This window comes from Notothenia rossii, assembly GCF_949606895.1.
Source record: "Notothenia rossii genome assembly, chromosome: 6".
NCBI classification, from domain to species: domain Eukaryota; kingdom Metazoa; phylum Chordata; class Actinopteri; order Perciformes; family Nototheniidae; genus Notothenia; species Notothenia rossii.
The window spans coordinates 23,862,222-23,883,385 of NC_136909.1; the positions used below are offsets into that span (position 1 = coordinate 23,862,222).

General features: G+C 39.5%; 1 protein-coding gene across 3 annotated transcripts in view; it reads right to left on the reverse strand.

Moving 5' to 3' along the window:
• Nucleotides 1-17,721, reverse strand: part of dmxl1 (Dmx like 1) — a 53,520-nt gene extending 35,799 nt beyond the window's left edge. For 2 of the 3 annotated variants that reach the window (XM_079686801.1, XM_079686799.1), the window contains exons 1-17: nt 17,364-17,721; nt 16,099-16,332; nt 14,429-14,554; nt 11,912-11,989; nt 11,287-11,365; nt 10,969-11,116; nt 10,621-10,687; nt 10,205-10,389; nt 9,012-9,216; nt 6,138-6,318; nt 5,402-5,578; nt 4,918-5,156; nt 3,367-4,084; nt 2,506-2,627; nt 1,975-2,064; nt 521-623; nt 279-398 (exon numbers count right to left, since the gene is read on the reverse strand). In XM_079686801.1, the coding sequence (XP_079542927.1) occupies nt 279-398; nt 521-623; nt 1,975-2,064; nt 2,506-2,627; nt 3,367-4,084; nt 4,918-5,156; nt 5,402-5,578; nt 6,138-6,318; nt 9,012-9,216; nt 10,205-10,389; nt 10,621-10,687; nt 10,969-11,116; nt 11,287-11,365; nt 11,912-11,989; nt 14,429-14,554; nt 16,099-16,185 (2,725 nt within the window). In that variant the 5' untranslated portion in view covers nt 16,186-16,332; nt 17,364-17,721. The remainder of the gene's footprint in view (nt 1-278; nt 399-520; nt 624-1,974; nt 2,065-2,505; nt 2,628-3,366; nt 4,085-4,917; nt 5,157-5,401; nt 5,579-6,137; nt 6,319-9,011; nt 9,217-10,204; nt 10,390-10,620; nt 10,688-10,968; nt 11,117-11,286; nt 11,366-11,911; nt 11,990-14,428; nt 14,555-16,098; nt 16,333-17,363) is intronic. The other variant, XM_079686800.1, reaches the window with a different exon arrangement.
• Nucleotides 17,722-21,164: the final 3,443 nt, after the last annotated feature.

Genomic DNA, 21,164 nt, shown 5'->3' on the forward strand with positions numbered 1-21,164 from the left:
ACTTTTTAACAGACACAGCATTAGAGTTATTATTTTTCATTTGAATATAAATTGTAGGATGTTCATAAACTATTACAAATGAAGCATGGTCAGTCCAAAAATAACAATTAAAAACTTTACAACTTCACATTAGTGGGACACTGCTTGATAATGTACAATATCAATTTGTCAGGCTTCCAGTTCTTTGAGAAAAACGGTTGTTTAGCCTGTCTTACTTATTTGACAGTGAGAAGAACATTTTCCCATACCCTGTAGAGTATTTGGTTTAAAGTACCCACCCGTGGTGATGGGTCGGGCAGCGAGATGAAGATGCCACATGTGGAGGAGTGAGCGACCTGTCGGGGTCAATTCGACCACAACAAGGAAGAAACGTGCGGAGAAGGCTGTATCGCTTGAGGCTGCAGGGGAAACAGAGAGAATATGAATGAACAGTGCCACTGTGAATGTGTTTGAAGGTGGTGCAAATACTAAACCTTTATGATAGACATTTTTAAGTGGAAAAACACTATTCTGTCTGTACCAGTGTGAGGGGAATCAGGGGTTTCCTGTGTGTCCTCCGTTCTCTCACTGCCGAGGATCAGATCCTCCTCAAACACATGAAGAAGCTGGGTCTGCTTCCCCTGCTGTAAAGAATAACAGTAGATATTATTAAAGAGCCTGTGACAGCCTCCCAACAACTGTTGTGCAATCAAATATTGGGCTACTAGTCATCTCGAACCGTCAGTTTAAAAAAGAAGATGCGATACCGTTCCGATAAATATCAATAATTTCGAACATCGCGGGGAAATTCCTTTGACTCATTTTGAAGTTTTGGGGGAAGCCGGAAGTGACGTCAATGCGGGAACGCTTCACTGTGCGGCGAGAGAGCCAAACACGGACAAAGTGTGTTGTCATGCGTAGAAATTGTGAATTACTGAGTTTAGGCACGTTAATAACGTTTTAATGAAGTTGACTACAGTATATTCATATTTGGCAGTGCTTTCATGTCAATTCGGAGAACATAAACATAAATGATCGTGTTGAAAATTTTGATTAAAGTTGACAGTTTACGTGGGCTGGGCTGGGTGCAGTGGCGGACTGGCCATCGGGACGAATCCCGATGGGCCGGTACCGAAGTGGGCCGGTCGGATAAGTCACTAGCACATCCCCCACTCCCCCCGTTGACAATTTACTAGCGGTACCGAAGTGGGCCGGTCGAGAGTCCCGGGATGATTTTTAGTCCCAGTCCACCACTGGCTACATGACCGTATGATCGCCCATATTGACGCACCCAATTCCTAAACTTCTAACAGATACAACATAAACCGATCCTTCAGCCTCATATGAGCTCTCAGACACGTTCAAAATTAAACTGTCATCGCTGTCTGAGCTTGCTGCTGTGTGCGCCATCGTGCGTTTACATGCAGATGCTGGGATCCTGAACGGTGCAGCTGGAGCGCTGTGCCCGCAATGACGCCACACATAATTTGGCGGGACTTGAAGAATCCCCGAGAAGATCCAGAAAATGGTCAGAATTGAAGGGCAGATTAATGGTTATCAAAGTACAAATATCCAAAATCAGTTCAGTAACGGTTTTCAAGGGGACAATATTTACTCCGATTGATGGGTTTGGATGATGGGGGAAACACGTGTCACAGGCTCTTTAAGCTACACAGAAGCAGACAAAATACAGGCAAACTGACACTCAGCTGTGTTAGCGTTACACACACACATTCACGGACAAACGGAAAACTGCCTCCTAACCAGTTTTATCATGGTTGACCTTTCACAGAGATTCAGAAGTCTACTGGAGACTGTTTTATCTTACCAATGGTCTTTATTAAAGTATAGCTTTTACATATATTAAGAGTTAATATGTTCTTTAGGTCAGAGGTGAAATTTCCATTAATATCCTTTTAATGAAGATGTTTACAGTCTCTTTACTATAAGACAGATCAGAGTGAGAGAAAGGTAAGGTTCTTTAATTACACTCACAAAGTCCGTAATGGCATCCAGCTCTATAATACACCCTGGTTTTGCTGTGGATTGCTGACTGATGATGTTGAACACCTCCCCGACATATTTCTAAAGAGAAACACATATTAACATTGACACATCATTAGGGCATGTTCAAATAGGGAGCCAAATGAGAAAAATCATTAAAATGAATAAGGAACAAATTAAGAAAGGTTTCTATTAACATTGCTGTGCTTGATAACAAGTTAATGGTAATACCCAGAAGAAGTTGTTTATATGTCATATAAAAATAAACAAATATAAAACGACACTAAATAAATACATCATAAAAAAATAAAATAATCAACCATTAATTGTTAGGGCTTCAACTCATTTCTCACATTATTAAATGTGATCCCGTGTAACGATTAAATCAAGTCGGCAAACATTAACACTGCTTAGTAACAAGACTGCAAATTAGCTTTATTTTATTACCTCACTTTAAAAAAGGTCCTAGGGGAAATACTGATTTGCTGAACAAACGCTGCAGAGACTTGTTTGAGGACTTACCGATATCTCAGGATTGGAGAGCTCACTCAGGAGTTTCTTAGCTTCGATAACAGCCTGATACAGCCGGAGTGAGTGGCCGTCATTCGCCACGAAGCAGGCGCTGGGAGAGTTACAGTACACACCTAAAGAAAGTAAGACAGTGTTTTCAACAAATAACCAAAAACTAAAATATAGAACAATTAGGTACAGTTCATTTAACAAAAAAGCAAATATTGTATATAGAATATAATTGGGAGGGATGAAACCCTCTTTAATGGTCAAACATGCAGAGCACACAGCACACAGTGAAATGTGTTCTCTGCTTTTAACCCATCTTAGTACCAGGAGTCTAGTACTAGGAGCAGTGGGCAGGTATTGCACAGCGCCCGGGGAGCTGTGGGGATGTCCGGTGCCTTGCTCAAGGGCACCACGGCAGGGCAGGAGGTGAACTGGGAACTCTCCAAGTAGCAGTCCACACTCCATATTTAGGTCTGGTCGGGGACTTGAAGCGGCGACCCTACGGCTCACAGTCCAAGCCCCTACTAAAGACTATATACAATCCAGCAACAATGTTTTTAGTGGGATATTGTTTGAAATGTAAAAGCCTTCATGGATTTCATTGAGTTGTTTTCAAAGAAGCATTTTATAATGCACAAATGAGGGTACAAAAACTGATCTGAAAAAATGATATCTTTATGGATTTAATGTCCCAAAGCATATTTCAGCAAAACATAATTCCCTTTGTTGTAAGAAACAAAAACAACTTGGTAAACAAAAGAACAAATCTCAAAAAGATACCGGTGTCTATTCAAAGGCTGATTGCCAAGTACTTTATCATATGTTGCTTTAACAATCTCCAGACAATACATTATATTTTCTCACCTAAACAGCTGCTGGGGATGAACGTGGGCAGCCAGGCTACATTAGCAAACGCTGATGCGTGGAGAGAATTGATCCGAGCAAGCTCAGACACCCCGCCTGACAGAGACAGCGGACCAACGGGGTCTACTCTCCATAATATAAGCTCGCTGTAGATGGCATTTGGATCCTGGGAAACTACACCCAGGGATGACCTGCTGGGCCTTGACCCTCGGGGCAGAGACGCAGGGTGAGAGAAACCAGAGCAGTAGGTGTCGGGGGGAGCCAGGATGCTGTCTGCCTCAGGCGTCCTCAAGGCGTTGTGGTGCGAAGTGGTGAGGAGGAGAGGGAGCAAAGAGTGGCAGGCCAGGTCGTTGAGGTGGAAGCGGTGGCCACAGTACCGTGACTTGTGAGAGACGCTTAGCACAGTGGAGAAAGCAGAGTCCTCGGCAAAGCTGACTGCCCACTGGTTCAGGGAGCCGTCAGAGTGTTTGGAGATCATGAGGACGTTTGGGGTGAAGATGCTCAGTCGAAGACTACTGCTGGGTGCATTTTTTCCTTGACCTCTGTAGCTTATTAGAGCCGATTTGGTTTGAGGCAATGTGCTCCCGGGTGGTCGCTGTCTGTCATGTTGGATAGCCAGATCTACGTTTTTGTTGCAGGCGTACATAACCACACTGTGGCTCAAGGAGATGGCATCACCTGTAGGGAACGCCACAGGGATACGGGACACAAAGGAAACCTGAGAGAGAAAGGAGGAAAGATAGCATCTAATTTAGAGTAAATTAAACATAAGGCTCCGGAGTTAATGATAGGAATGGCTCAGTCAATCAACTTATTATATTAGAGCTTAAAGAAGCGTTCAATATGAGCTTATATTAAGGTCCTGTGTAACTGTGGTAATGACCCAGATGGCACTGAAGCTACAGAACTCATTTAACTAACTAACTAACACATTCAGAATCTGAGTGACAACAGTCTTTCAAAAATGAATTCAGTCACTAAGACAGTGATGGAGACTTGAGGGAAACAGCCTTCTTCGTTTTCTCTTCAGATGTGACATAAATAATAGCGTTGTATCTAACTCAAGCAGCCAGGCCTAATCAAATGGAATGTCAATGAAACCAGGGATTCGTTTAGCTGCCTCGCCTGACTCCCTCGGTGCCTTGTCACGAGGAACTCATTATTTCACCACTAATAGAAATGCATCCTGGGACTTTTGAATATGATATAAAGTAGCACATCATTAGAATACGTCTCCTCAGTTGAAGGAGAAACCATTAAAAGAAGAAATCACAGATGTCAAATGATTCACAGCCTTATTGAGAAGATAAATTCATTATTTCCCCCCAGAAGCGCTTCAATTGTGAATACAACCACGAGTGACCAAGGTCTGCTCAGAGTTTATTCAATGTCTTTATAACAGTTTCCAGTTGAAATCTTTAAAGTGTGACCATTCAAACTAGGACAAAGAGTGTGTTTATTTGGATCTAAAAACGGTTAAAGGTGAGGCACTATGTTCTTAAAACCATCGTTTCTTTACATAAAGTTAAACCACATCAGCAGTGAACGTACCTGAGCTTGTCTGTACATGCCTGGCTGATATTCATCCAACCAGTCCACATGCCACACCAACAGAGAGCCGTCCATGGGATGGATGCTGAACAACATGTCCGCCCCTTTGTTCCACTCCTCCAGCAGCACGTTCACCTGGTGCTTCACCGCTGCCAGGGGGAGCTCCACAGCCTCAGGTTCCTGGGAGTCGCCTGGCCTGCTTCCATTATCTTCATCACAGTTCTCCTCATCCTCAGGCTCTGGAAGAGATACAAATCATAATGTAAATCCTGAAAATTCAGTAGAGAAAACTATAGGCCTAACAAATGTAAATGCATTGGTTGTCTTTATCAGCCATGGGAAGCAGAGCAGGTAATGGATTGGTTATCGGTATCAGCTTAAACAAATCATATTGTGGATCTCATGTCGAGTATAAAACTGTAGTGTTATTACATTTTCCTTTGGACACCCCTTCAAACCAATGTTTGATCCTTATATTATGTACCTTCGTTGGAGCATTCGTTCTGTTGCTCCAGGCTGCCTTGGAGCTGCTGTAGGAAGACTTCCATAGCTAAAGTGAAATGAAGCTCCTTGTTGTTGAGCCAGTGGACAGTAAAAGGGCCTCCAGGTTCTTCATCATCGGCGGTACTCAGAGAGGAGATGGAGGGCAGCAGAGGAATGTCTGTGATAAAGAGGTTACAACGTTTGGAGAAAAAAAAGCAAAGTATTACATACATTACATTACATAGGGGGCATGCAGGCACAAATGTATCTGTTGTAGCAAATTAAATGTAATGATGAGTATATCATTTGAAGTTTGGTAATATATAATTCAAGCATTCAAATCCTATTCTACAGCACTTCTCAGCCTCAAGGCACAAAGGCTTCAGGTCTAAATAAAGTGCCATGCAAAATCAGAGAGGGGGAAACACTTAACATTAAGTCTGAGCAGCTGTAGCTGAACAGAAAAACTCACTGGGATGTTAAATAAACAACCTCAGGCAATGCAAAAAGTTTACACCATGTCTTGCCATATGAAATAAAAAGTTGAAGCCCTCTGACCTCCAGCTGATTGTATTCAAGCAGAGTTAACCATCTATGTAGTCTCAGGGGTTTGTGAATACATAATATGGTTCAATACTTTCTGTGGTGTCCTTTTCTTTAGGGAGTACTTTCTACCATCTTGTGGCTTGAAATACAATCGAGTTAAAGATACTAATGTCTGTGTGTGCGAGTCTAACCTGTAGCAGGGTTGATGCTGGCAGCGATGTGGAAGTGGCAGAGCGCGTTGGCGTGGGGCATGTTGCTGCTGCTCCTCTTGTGGTTGTAGTGTCGGCTCTGGTTGTGAGGCAGGCAGCTAGTCAAAGAGGGCTGGGGGACATCCCGATGAAAGGAGGCGTGCAATGATTCTTGAAAATGTGACTGTGGAGAAAATGTGTTATTCAAGTTAGAGGATTAATAAACAAGTGTTATGTATTGTGACTTCTAAGAGCTGTTATGTGCTGAAAATCTGATTTGTTGAAAGTAATGTTGATTTCGTCAGCTACTTTTTAATTTAGTTTTAGACCCGTGTTAAATTTCCTTTTCAGTTTTAGTCATATTTAGTCACCTTCATCCTGTTTTTATTTAGTCAAGTTTTAGTCGACTAAAAGTCTGAGCATTTTAGTCTTATTTTAGTCAAAGAAAAACTAATTATTTGAGTCTACTTTTTGTCATTGAAAACTGTTGAGTCTTTTTAGTCATCAGATATATAGAACATTTCATTCAAACTACCGGTAGTCCAGCCAAAACCAATTATTTTAGTCAAACTTATTTCACAATAAGATCATATCTTGTCCTTATTTGATGAAAAACACAAGTTGAATGATTAAGAAGCTTTGCAGAGAGTATCAGGTCAGGTTTGTGATGTTTTTACCAGCTGTGTTACGGCCACATTGCTTCCCTTCTGATAAAACAATGCATTCGCTTTTTTTCTCCGCCTCATTGTAGAGAAAATGGGCCCAAATATCACATCGTTTCTTTCTCACAAGCAGTGGTGGTTTTAGACTTTTTCGTTGTCAGTCATTTTGACGGACAGGATCGTAACATTTCCGTCATAATCCATTATTACCCGTCGAGTGCACAATTTATCACTCACTCGCGCTGAAGGGGGGGTATTCGGTTAACGCGAGTGCGACCACTGCTCCCAAGCCCTGTTGTTGCCATTTTATTTTCTGTTAGTAAGGTGAGTTAGACCATGAGTTAGACCATGAGTTAGACCATGAGTTAGACCATGAGTTAGACCATGAGTTAGACCATGAGTTAGACCATGAGTTAGACCATGAGTTAGACCCGATTCTTCCTGACAATTCATATTGTGCCGCTGCCCGGTGTAATTCAAATGTACCGCCGCACGCAGCACAAACAAACAGCTGCTGCCCAGCCGCAGCACCGGAAATGGAACTGCTGGGAGAAAAGCGGACTATCAGAGATGTAACGTTATCTTTGATAACATTTAGTCTCCTCATTTTTCGTCAACGAAAGTAAAGAGAGATTTTGGCATAGTTTTTATTTAGTAAACTACATTTTCGTCTTGTCACTTTTCGTCAACGATATTGCATGATGATTTCGTTAGAGTTATTGTTTACTGCCGTTGGTGCCGTCTCGTCATCGTCTCGTTTTCGTCATGGAAAAAAAGGTCGTTGACGAACATATTTCGTCATAGTTTTAGTCAAGGAAATTAAAACTAGTAGACAGATATTAATTCTTTATCCTATGAATGTATGCTGCCTTGCGTAGTTCAGTGTGCTTTTCCATCTTATAAAAAAGGTATGTACAATCACAAAGACAATGAGATATTGCATGCATCTCCACAGAGATTTCAATTTCTTGAATAAACCTTTCAAAGCAACAAGTGTTTTATACGGTGGGCAAAGATGGGCAACACCTCCCCTATCCAGGCTGTAGCGATGTAGGTTAAACCTGTTGTGAATTATCAATGTGTGTAAACTAAAAGGGCTTCACTGTTCTCCTCTCAGCCTGAGTTGAGCTCCAATACTTTGTGCTTGCTCTTTGGAATGGGAATGGAATTTAATGTTATAGACCCTTGAACGACATTTAAGTTAAGTGCCCTATTTGTATAAACAAGTCAGAGCGTGAGTGAAACAGGCAGCATGAAAGAGTATCTTAGTGAGAGAGCAGCAGGTAAAAGGAAGCAACAATTCATTTAAATGTTTTCTTTTCTTTTGTCTGAATATTGAATACAAGTATCTATAGTTTTAGGCATGACACTTTATGAATGCTTAAGATAGGGTATCAACAAGGGCCGAACAATTAATCCAAATTGCATTCTCCATTTTGAAAAGGACATACTTGTCAAAAGTGAAATATGTGCCGAAATCTTAAAATCATTTAATATGATTATTGGGAGATGAGATTGTGGTGAAGTCCCCACATCACTGCATCCTGTGGGGACTCGCAAACAAACTAATCGGCTCGCTCCTCTTCATAGATTTTGCATGAAATCCCCAGTGAGGCAAAATACAAAAATTGTTCTCTTGTATTCAGTTTTTGGGAGAGCATTACTTCGTACTACTGCCTGGTTATCTGGCTCAGTCTGTGATTTTAATGAATAATTCCAGACATGTACCCTTACAGACTCTCCTCGAGGCACAGTGGAGACATTTACATACCAATTTGACTTTAATCTAATGTGCCGTGAACTCTGTTTTTGCAAGTGAGACCCATAGATGTTTAATCACCATATCAAAATGGGTGCCAGTTTTGTGTGTGTGTGTGAGTGAGTCCTAGCTAGGCTTACAGCAACATTCTAGGTCACTTAAAGCAGAAAACGCCACCAGAACAGATGTGAGTTAGCAGTAGCTGAATGAAAAAAAAAAACAACGATCAAAAATGTTTTTTAAGTGCCTAGATTACAGAAACGGCCAATATCTTTCACTGATGCTTGTCTGAAGCCGCACAAAGCATATTCATGTCAGATAGCAAACTAAAGCCTCAAAAAAGACCATATACTTAAATGTAAACTTCTGTCAAAATTGATTGCTCTATTAGACTGCATTTGGTTTAGCTAGTTGTTTCAAACAATGATGGTAAGAGTTTTGTTTGTATTAACTTACTCCCTGTGCCATTTTTCCTTGTGACTTCCCATTGCAGGCGTTTTTCCAAGAAGGGCCAGCAGATCTGGGTGTGTCATTGTTTTGGCAAGAAGTGTGGTTGCTGTGGTAACCTGAGAGGAGGCTGTCACCCGGCAACAGCGTCTCTGCCCAGAGCCGACACACGCTGTCCTTACAGCAGGTGAGCAGAACAGTACACACTGCACCTCTGGTAGGAGAGAGAAGGGAAGGGGACGGGGTAAAGGAAGGATAATGGAAAAGGGTTTAGAAGAGGGGATTGAACCCGTCAGAAATAACTTTTATAAACAAATGCTTATTGCTGTACTCAACAGCAGGTCAAAGAAGAAGCACCATTAGAGCGATAAGTAAGGTCAAAAAGTGAAGAGTGGTAGAAAGGAAGGGTAGAACGGAGTAGTAATGACAAAAATGTGATTACCGGTACATCTAATCCCTTCTGATAACAGACATGTTACACTTGTTTATTTGAAAAGGCAAAAGTTAAGTCAATTAAAACAAAAAGGACAAGCTGCCCAAGATAGAATTATAGACACGGTTTTATTATTGCAACCAATGACAGGCCTTTAACCCAGCGGTACAATCCGGATCACCACTTCTGTACTTCCTGAAGCCTAATAGCACAAAGAAGCTTACTGGAAAGTCTGCATGATCATTACAGTCTTGCCGTCTGTGGTCATTCTCTGAGAACATCGGTAGAGTAAGGATAATCTCTTTATAGTCATTTCCAAAGTAATAGTGCTGCAAGCTAAACCTGCTGTGAACTGTGTCGCATTATAATTTCACTAGAGAACATTTACAGGTCACATAAGATTAGCAGTGCTGTAACAAAGAGTAATGTGAGACTTTAATACAGCACTGTGGGTGACCTATTTTAAATTGGCTCCTTATAACAGCTACTTCATTCACATTCAGCCCACAAAATACTTAATCCTGTTGGTTTAAATAAACTAAAATAGATATTTCCTGTTCCACCGGTAATAGAGGCTCATGTTATCTGCTTTTTTAGTAGTGTTCAGTTGTGAAAGCTTAGGTAAAGATAAACTAGTGGAGATAAATGGCAAGTAAATGTAGTAGAGCACCATATAACAAATAAACAAACAATAAAAATAGGCAACAACATGCATAATTATCAATCCAAAGCGAGACAACGGCCAGTTTGAATAATCGAGGGTCCATACCGTGGCATGTACTTGCTGGTCTTCCTCCAGGAGAAGCCTGTTACAGAGCGGGGGTGGGCCAGGTACACAAAGGAGAAGGCCAGCTCTGCCTGGAAATTGTCACTGGACTCTGGAGGTGTGAAGAGTCTGGAAACACCCAACTTCCACTTACCAGTGCTGTACCAGACCTTTACCAGGCAGTCATCCTGAAGAGGAGAGGGAAACAGGGAAATGATTGATACCATGTTGTTGAGTGTGCCATTAGAAGTTAAAGCTATTAGGTTGAAAACTTAAAAAGAAAACCCCTGTAAAGGTTAGTTAACGAATCAATATGAAAATATGACTTGGACACAATAGCATCCTAATCTATATATCACTATAATACTGCTTTTCTGTAATGTGTAGGATATTAAAGAACTCATGAAAGCTTGACTTACCTGTCCAGCAGTAGCAAAGAATTCCCCATCAGGAGAGAACTTCATTAAACTCACTGGAGAGGCTGTCCTACAGAAAAAAAAGGGAAAAAAACAGTATTATCAATATTAAATATTATCTAAATTATGTTGAATACACACTAAAACTATTTGAAATTCATTCAATTACAAAACAAGTACATCTAAGGTTAGATGTATTAGAGTATTAAATAATACCACAAAACAAATGTCTTTTTTTTTTACTAAGCACATACATAGGGGGAAACACCTTTTTTTATTTCCTTAGAAAAAGGGAAGCAACATAGCCTCTTTAAGGAGATAGGAGGCATCATGTTCAGAGTTTGTTCTTACTTGCTCTCCCAGATGCACCTCCAGGCTGAAAGAAAGTCTCCTATGGTCATCTCTTTCTGCCTTCCTCCTTCTTCTTCAGCTTCATCGTTCACTTCATCTATATGAGACCACAACTGGAGGCTACTAGAGCCTGTTAGGAGGGTGCTGCCTGGAAACACAAAAACACGTTCACTGTGAGGACTGACATGCTCCATCATATCATTTATACAAAATAAAATATAAAAAGGCATATATAGCAAGAAGGTTTGACATACTGGGATAACAATACCAACACTTATTTGAGGGAGTATAATATTCAGTATTTTCCTGTCAAAGTACCTGTGGGGTGCCAGGCCAGGTTCCGTACCATAGACTTCAACACAAATTGACCAGTCTTCTGCCACTGGCAGTTCAACTTCTGTACACAAAGAATAAGACAATGTTAAAAAACAACATGATTGTTTAACGTTTGGTAGATTATGAAACATGTTATTTTGTCCCTTCTATCAGTAGCAAAAGTGCATACACCAACAGTGAAGCTGCTCTCATGTGAGCAACATGTGATCAGACCACATGGACAGCAGCTGTACCACCAGGAAACCTTCTGCCATAAAAGAGGAACTGGCTTCTTTAAGATATGTAAAATATTTCCATTCTTCATGACTATGTTTTGACTTCTCTAAGAACAGAAGGCGGTTTAACAATGATGTAACAAACATAGGACTCCTGCACTAACTGTAGAAAATCAACAAAGAACAAAAGGGCTGCAGAACTTCTTGAAATATTTCTGTGAGGATGGTTCTTTGAAATATGTTTCTCCCTGGTGATTTCCATTGGGTTTGAAGGAACAATATACTGCTTTATTTGAAATAAAGTGTTGTCTGAAAGAAAAGGTCTCTTTTTCAGGAGAATGTGATTGCATGCATGACTAGATTGTGACTGAAAGATAAAGCAGGCTACTCACAGGCGGCGATGTGTCCTTCTGATCGGGGGGCTGAACGGGCTCAAAGACACACACGATGCTTCCATAGGAAGCTGCAATCTATCAGAAGAATAAATAAAAGGAAACGTGTTATATTTTAAGACATACGTTTCTGATACAGAATGAACAATTTCACTGAATACACATTTTCCAAAATCAAATAATACTAGACTTTATACATTACTAATATTCTTGTAAATTACAATCTGAAAAGCTTAAAATATTTTAAAAAATGTATCTCATTGGAAGATTTTAACGGCATGTTTACGTAAAAGTAAAACAATTTAAATACAATGAAGATTTGTTCAGTGCACATTCTTATTCAAGATCCTAATTAGGAAGACTAACTAAAGAACATTAGCTTGTATAGACATAGTATTTTTGACATAATCGAGCAGCCCTACTGGAAAACAAACCAAAAATGCCTTGAGGACATAAATACCTAGTGTTAAGTCAACATCTTGTTTAACAAAAGCACACCTCACATTCATGCACTGCTCAAGGTCTTTCCATGAAAGCAACAGTCAAAATGTTCGACTGAATGGGTGACATTTCTGTTGCAGTGGGCATAATAAGGTCGGGCCATGTCTCTATTGAGGTAAATAATGTGCTGGATGTCACAGAATGAGGACTGTGAAGGAGTGAGACACTCACACGGGTAAAGGTGCATGTCTTAATTGACACAGGCACACACAAACAAGCCATCACGCGCACAAAGTAGTCTCATAGAGACAGACAATGGCTCATGGCATAATGATACAGAAGGTAACTATTTCTTCAGGATACGTTACAATCCATTTTCAGTGGCGAAAAAAACTCAACATAGTTCTAAAATTGAGCAGCAAAAAGAAAAAAGAAAATTATAAAAAATAAAGTCACCTTTATTTTGTCAAAACTACTCTTTTGTATGATTACCCATAACGTTTGTATTGGGACAGATTTGTGTGACCAAGCTTAGACTCTTTTTAAATAAATGAATGTAGAGGTGATACAATACAATGTATTTTTCTTCATTATGATGATACATGTTTTATTGCAGTGGGGTCATTAAAGCGTACAATAGGGATCTGAAGTGCTACCACACAGTGTGATAGTAGGGGTGTGCGCAACAATGCTGGTTAAACTAATAGCATTGCAAATATCACAGCGTGGAGAGGGGCAGTGAGGTGGAACTGGTAAACATACCAACTGAGCATGCTTAAAGAGATGCTGGACCATGCTGGAGGCATGTGAGGTTACTTCTGGCCCAACTGAATTGGATTAAACATCACATGAGGAGAGTAGTGAGCATTTCTTCTATTTCGTTAGAATAGAATCAGGCCTGTCTGCTGCTATAAACAAGGCTGCCACTATCCCCAATTCAAAAATAAATCCATTTGAATTGATGGGCTGGGAATAATGAATACTACTTATAATATATTTATTGACTAATTTGTCAAATGTATGCAGATATAGTAATCCTGGAATGCTCCAAATGTTATTCATCACAGCATTGTTACTTAGTAGCTAGAAGGAATCATAAAATATGTGACTGTAAGCCTTCGTGTAAAGCAGGAAGGCCTGCTTTGTCAAGTTTGAGAAGTATGGTGCTTATGAGTTATTATGCTTTTGGACATAACTTCCTCTTTGGTACAATTTCTACTGATATCAAAACAATACCAGCTAGATGGTTTAGCCCACCCATTCACGATTCAGAGCTGAGCTTTTAATGCTTTGCAGTTAGATGTACTTTATTTTGGATGGACAAATCAGATAAATATTATTCCTCTGACCCTGTGAATTGCGCTTGCCTAAAACAATCCCCTATTGTGTGGTCATTAAAGCAAACGGAAGAACAAAAACATTTCATCCCGACTGATTCACAATTTTGTTGAATCAGGTATGCCATTAAAGGTGGGGTAGGTAAGTTTGAGAAACCGGCTCGAGATACACTTTGTTATATTCCATGGAATGCTCTTAACATCCCGATAGCAATGAATATCTTAAGTGCAAAAATGTCATCTGTGGAAGCCGTAGCGCTGTAAAAAGCACAACCAGTCATTTTAGCCGGCCCGGCTAAAATAACTGGATGGCCTACCTGCCTGTCGGCTTTCCATCTGTGAACAAACTTATCTCGTGCCCTCATTGGTCATGTGCGCGTTCGTGTGTGTTGGAGGAGGGGCTCTGTAAGGAAGTGGCAGATTTTTTCCGGCTGTGTATTTTCAAATTCTAGCACACTCGAGCCGGTTTCTCCAAAATTACCTACCCCACCTTTAAGGGTTAGGTATAAATAATTGTATATTATTATTGTATCACACATTCTTCACTGTTTGTACATGGTTGCCACCTTAATAGAGCTTTATATTCCATTAATCCACAACAAAATATTGACCTCCAAAAACATTACTTAAAACTGAAATGTTTGTGCTGAACAAATATTATCTGGTATTTAGGGAACATCCTGGTTTGCAGTGCAGCCTGAGAACCCCCCATGACAGAACTCCTCTCCATTCTGCTTACCTGTCCACCCTGCAGTGAGCACTCCACACAGCCGACCTGGATGTTGCCATGTTTGGCCCCCGGGATGATCTGCAGACGCTCAAAGTCACTGCCCAAAATCACCACGTCACAACCTGACGCATAAGCCTATCAAGAGACAAGAGGACAGCAGGAAGGGGAAAGAGACAGTTGGATGTTAGGTCACTTCAACTACACTTGTTTTAGAGCCAGTGTCCCTAAGAATAAGATTAGAATGCAATGCCCTACTTCTGTGACTCTCAGAGGGAGATTTTCACATGAGCTGTGACTCACGGTGACTCCTTCACAAGAGGACAGATTAACAGAAATAGTTCTCCTATTGATCCACTCTCTGAATAGCATTGCAGTAGTATCTCATAGAGAATAGAGTGCAAGGAGGTAATTTCCTTCCTTCGTATTCAAGACACTGTGGCCATTTCTCAAACGAGAGTACGCTTGCTTGGTAGCACATGTCTTCCGAGTCACTTCCTTCAGAAGCGAGGCAAGAATCCTTCCTGGCATTCGGAAAACGAAGAGTGGAACAGGCTAGCAAGTGTGCGTCATATGAAAGGCCCCGCCTTACATTTTCCGCCACAGATTTGGGGAAATTGGTCCGTGCGCAAAGCATTGTGGGGATTTGAAGGACGCGGAGTCTACCCATGTGCAGCATCGAAATTTCCCCCAAACCAAGGACACGGCCTCGGTGGAATTCCAAGTATGCTGGACATTGGAACGGTCCTGGTGTGCCACTTGATGATGTAGCATCCTTGTAATATTGGCTTGGAAGCCAATATCCTCGCGATTGAGAAACGGCCAGAATCCTAAAACCTTCAGTAAACAAAAACTTACTGCAATTTTAAACAAATATTGGTAAAAAAAAGTAAGGATTAAGCTAACACAGGCCTGTCTGACATATGGTGGAGGGAGTAACACAAAACATCTTGCAACTTGCCAAATGTCTTGGTCTAAAGTTTTTATATATATATATATATATATATATATATATATATATATATATATATATATATATATATATATATATATATATATATATATATATATATTATGGGTTTATAGGTTGGACATTTTTTTGTTCACCTGCCGAATGGCTAATGATTATTATATTGGGATTTTCTTGGTTGCTTAGTCATGCAAAGCCACTAGTATCCGAATATACACACAGAAATACCATTTTCTGGTTATTGTTTTTAGGCTGTCATCTACTACCCTGGACAGGCTCCAGTATGTCCAAAACTGTGCTGCTAGGGTACTCACAAATACAAAGCCATGGCAGCACATCACTCCTTGTAAAGCGACCTTGGGTCCCATGAAAGGCGCTATATAAATCTAAGCTATTATTATTATTATTATTATTATTATTATTATTACTTCTTGAGGGTTTAGGCTTACTTTTAAAAATATATATATATTCATGGCAAACGGATCACAACTTTTGTTTCATTCTTAGTCAATAGGGCAACACTACCCTTAGCAAAGCCATTTTGCTAGCAGGGATTTTTATTTTTATAAATACTGTACTTTTGTTCGGCCTACTACATTTATATTTAAAACAACTCAATGAACAGAACTCTCTGATAATTCTGCCACATCCTCAGCATTTGAGCTCCGAAATGTCTGGAAGGGAAATATTTCCAGAGCTTGAAATATCTTACCGTGAATGGCACATTGTTGACATTGCCAACAGAGAAACAATTGTCTCCAGGGTTGACAGCCCCAGTGAGGACCTGATGGAGATTCATGACTCTTGTTTATAATCCCCTTGTGTTCCTTCCTCCTCTTGCCCTTTTCACAACACCCTCCCACTCCAGGTGAGGTTCATGGGAAACCATGGAAAGGATGTGTTCATTTTCGTCTGTATCCAGAGAACTCCCGTCTCTATAGGTCTGCTGAAAAATTAAAGAGATTTATAAACAGATAATGGTTTGCTTCAGTTAAGATCAAGCATATAGCATAATTCATACTCATGTTTATTGACTACAAAATGATTTGTCATATACTGTAATCTCAGGGGGCATGGTTTCTTTGAGCAGTGTGGCATCAGTTTGTAAATGTTTTATATTATCATAAATGTAATTTGTATTACAAGTTAAAAACAGGTACTAAAGTAGGTTGAGTTGACCAACACAGGTTTGACAGTATTTCATTTCTGTATGCTGGCAACAAAGCTCATAGACACAAAGAGGCCATTATTAAAAGGGTGCAAGTAAGGTGTCACCAAGCCAAGTGGGTCACCACTCTGCAGACTTGTACACACCTAGCTGCAACTCTGCAAGGCCTATTACTGCCCTGTGTTTTACAACTTGTTTAACAGTGTTTGTTCAAAAATCTTTGCTTTAGGCTCCGATAGGATTAACGAAAAAGTAACACGAAATTAATTAATCCAAATGACGCCTCTTCAAGCTTTACTGAATATATATATATATATATATATATATATATATATATATATATATATATATATATATTACTGTTGGGGTGTTAACTACATAAATGAATATAATTTCAACTTTACATGATAAAATAATATATTTCCCAAGTACCAAGTTAGAAATCCTTACATTTCAACGTGTTATCTGTACCATTATCACAAAGTACAGTAATTTAAGGCTTTTTTTATAACTGCAGAAAATGTTAGTGAGCCTGTGCTGTGACGACTCACGTGATACGGATTCACACGGCAGCACATTAAACAGAGCAAATTACACCACATCTGACCAACACCGTGATCCGTATTGATAAAACATATACTTGGTTAAGTGTCTCGATGATTTTAAGCAAACATTTCATACATTGGATCCCCTTTTTAAGTCGTCGAATCATGACGCTAACTTAGCTGTCAAGTTAAGCTAGCCACCTGCAGTTAATAACATAAACACCGTAACATGAGCAGTGTTAGAGACAGAAATGCACTACTTACTTTGAGCAGTTACTTTATAACAGCTACTGGCGATATCACGTATCTCTTCCAGCTGCTGTTGTTGATAAAACTGGCTCTCCTACGTTCAATTTTACATATTCGGTCCCCTCGGTTAGCTAGCGTTAGCGCGTACGTTGTTAGCTCCCGAGCTAGAAAGCTAGCTGTAGGTCACCTAACGCACACATTCAGTGCCTGACATTTCCTGCGAGCCAAGACAATAAGCTTTTAAATTACTTCTCAAAATGATAACCATAAGAAGGAGCAAACCTCTCCCCAAGGTTAACAAATAAAACGTTTCCAAGGAAGTAGCTTTTCCTTATGTTGAAGATGTGTCATGACTGTTTCGCTGCAATGCATTGTGGTCTTTGTAGTTGCATTTTCACCAAAAGCAGCGCGAGATCTGTAAAGCATTCACCTGCTTCAGTAAAAATAAATTACGTAGACCTAATAAAAGGTTACCATTTGTTTTCGGTGTTGTTATTTTCGTCCTATGTTATGACCTTTAAAGATTGTGATGTTAGTGAACAGCTTCTTTGTTCGGGCGTTATTGGAATTTGTTTAAACTATTTGAATGAACACATTGCTCAAATCATCCAATTTGCTCAAAATCAATTGGCTATTTGAAATGTGAGTGTTTTTGTTCAGACAATGGTTAAGATATTAAGTTTGTTACATTGTTAACTTAACATGTCTATATTTGGGAAATAGTTTTTCACAACATACACCTATTCACAGGTGTCAAGATGAGACACCAGCATCTGTTAACGACAACTCAGATCTGTGAAAAGCATACATTTATTTTAAATTGTTTGAAACCCCAACTTTGATAAGAGCGATTTAAACGGACACACCCTCAGGCACAGCATCACCACAGGCATATGAGAAGTCTTAATTCTAAGTAGTGTATAGCAATTTGTCAATTTCAGGGTAAACTAAGCAACAACATCACATTTTATATCTGAAATCATGCTATGTAACACACTGTTGATTATAAACAGGTTGTAGAATATCGGATTTATTGCATGGACTGTATTTATAAAGGTTTATTGTCATGGCATGAGATGAGGGACAGAGGTGTTGTGGGGGGTCAGTGGACGTCTTGCATTGTGCTGAATGACCACAGGGTGTCCTTCTTGCTCAATACACTGTACTCCAGTTCACTTTGACGTAATGAATTTAATCGACTAGCATTCCTGCGTCATTATTATAGGATGTTTTTTTGTTTTTTTCTGTATTTGTTTGTATTATATCTAAACACATGTGTCTTCTTAAGTACAAGTATGTGCATGAAATAATTTCACACAATTACTATTTTGGTTGAAAATAACAATGACTATTATGAGGTTGACTAAAGGTGGTCTAAATGACATTTACCAGACACAGAATAAACATAGCACAAAGTATAATAATGTATGTGTTTCACAATATTTAGCCTGCAGCTTGATTCTTAGTTTCTTCTTGTTTGCATTTTCCACCCAAAAGTCACTTTAATGGGCAAAACACTGTTGGATGTGGAAATGAATGAGGATGGGGGGAAGGGGCTTAGAGGCTTCAAACTCAATTAAAGCATGTTGAGATAAATGGGACTGACGGTCTTCATAAATAAATAAAATGGCTGACATGATGGTGACATTAGGGAAGGTTGTGACATTCATCGTCATGGCAGTTGGATAGTGGTGATGATAAAACTGTTGTTTTCATAGTCAGGAAGTAGGTCACAGCATTATTAAAGATTTATTAGAAATTGTTAATGCCTTTCAGATTTTACACACATACATGACCACTGTATTACCACAGGTCATATGTGTTTGTACTAAATACTGATCATTGACAATATAAACATTCTTGAACACTGGATTGTGCACACACCTACAAACAATACACGAAAATACACACACATACACACACACACACACACACACACACACACACACACACACACACACACACACACACACACACACACACACACACACACATACACACACACACACACACACACACACACACACACACACACACACACACACACACACACACACACACACACACACACACACACACACACACACACACACAAACACATAATATCCATATATAACCACCCCAGTTAGTTTCCACCAGTGGATTTGACTCTGAGCAACATTCAAAGAGAAAATGAAAGAGAATTATTTCATAGACAACAAACTCTTGTCCTCTGTGTAAGGATATTGCTGTTCAGTGTGATGTTGAATCCTCAGAGTATCTGTTAGAGTCCTTTGCCAGCAACATATTCTTTTTGTAGACATCCAACAAGAAAGAATACAAATATATAATGGTCTACAAACTGAAACGGGTCTATTAAAATTGTAGGTTTTGGTTAGAACACTCCTAAAACATATAAATGATACACAGGCTGATACTGAATTACCGACTTTTGTATAATGTTGTGTTTATAAAGAGTTGTCAGTTGTGTGCATGCATTCTCAGCCTCAGCTTTTTTTTTCCAGTCTGGGGGCAGAAAGCTAAAAGTCAGAGGAAGTCCTAAAAATATAATCTCTGCGCACTTCCTAAACAAAATTTGGCAGCAGCCCTACAAGAGATTACAATCCTACCAGACTGTTAAAATTGTAACTATAAAACTAATCCAGTGCGGTTCTTTATTAACACAGTCCATGTTATGGTTGTTAATGCTCTTCATCTTAGCTTCTATCCCAATAATTTAGCAACTAACATGGATACATATTTATGCATCTGCTGTCAACTAACAGTAACATCAATGATCTTTCCCACGCTTCATTGTATTCCTACTACATGTATTGAATTTGATGACACTCACACAGAAAATATACTATCCCAATTAAATCTTCTCAAATGCAATCTGGTCTTTATTTCTTTTAATTCCAATTGTCTTTGTACAATTGATGTCTAGTGTTAAATTCTTCATTAAGTGTATTGCAGATGGTTGTATTATATTTTCTGAGATACTCATCTATTCTTGTACATGCACCTGTTATCTTCCTTTATCTCTTAAAAAGGTAGAATGGGGGGGGGCAGTCAACTATTTGCTCTCTATATTCACAAGCTTCCTGATTTTGGTGTGCAAAATGGTTGTATTTTTAACTAATTAGGGGGGATAAGAAATGTTAAGGATACAAATAGAAAGGGCAGTTTCTTTGCATTATGTTTTAAAATGTAAACATGAGACACAAGAGGGCAGTATTGATACATATTTAAACAAAGTAATCTTGGGTGGTGATGTCCTAACTCTCAAGGCGCTGCAATTTAACCTCAAGACCAAACACACCCTTGATTGCTACACATTTCTGTTGTTATATGTTAAATAAGCACATTGCTAGTACTGAACACAAGCTGGTCAAAATAACCTAAACCACTGGCCTTCTCAGTTTATTTTCACTGGCCTTCTCACTTTATTTTCAAATTACACATAAATCTTTATGATAAAGTTTGTTTCTCGCTCCAGATAATATAAACCGAGCCCCAGCTGCTTTGGAAGGTTGATGTAGTCCTTTCTAATGCATAATCCATGAGCTTTTATTTTTCCCTTGAAATGTGAATTGTCTCTTTGAAGTGTTTTGTGGTATTATTATACAGTGGTTTGACGAGTAATAATGTTGATGTCTTGTATGAGCTGTAATTACTGGATCTAGAGGTAGGAGGGCAATGCCAAAATGGGCTTGAAGTTTCAGTGTGGCCTTGCTTTGAAGTTGTGTGGGTGGGTGAATGGGGGAGCAGAGTGAAGCTAAAGGCAGCTTTTCCACAGGAGAAAATACCCACAAGTTGCTGAACTTTGTCTGACAG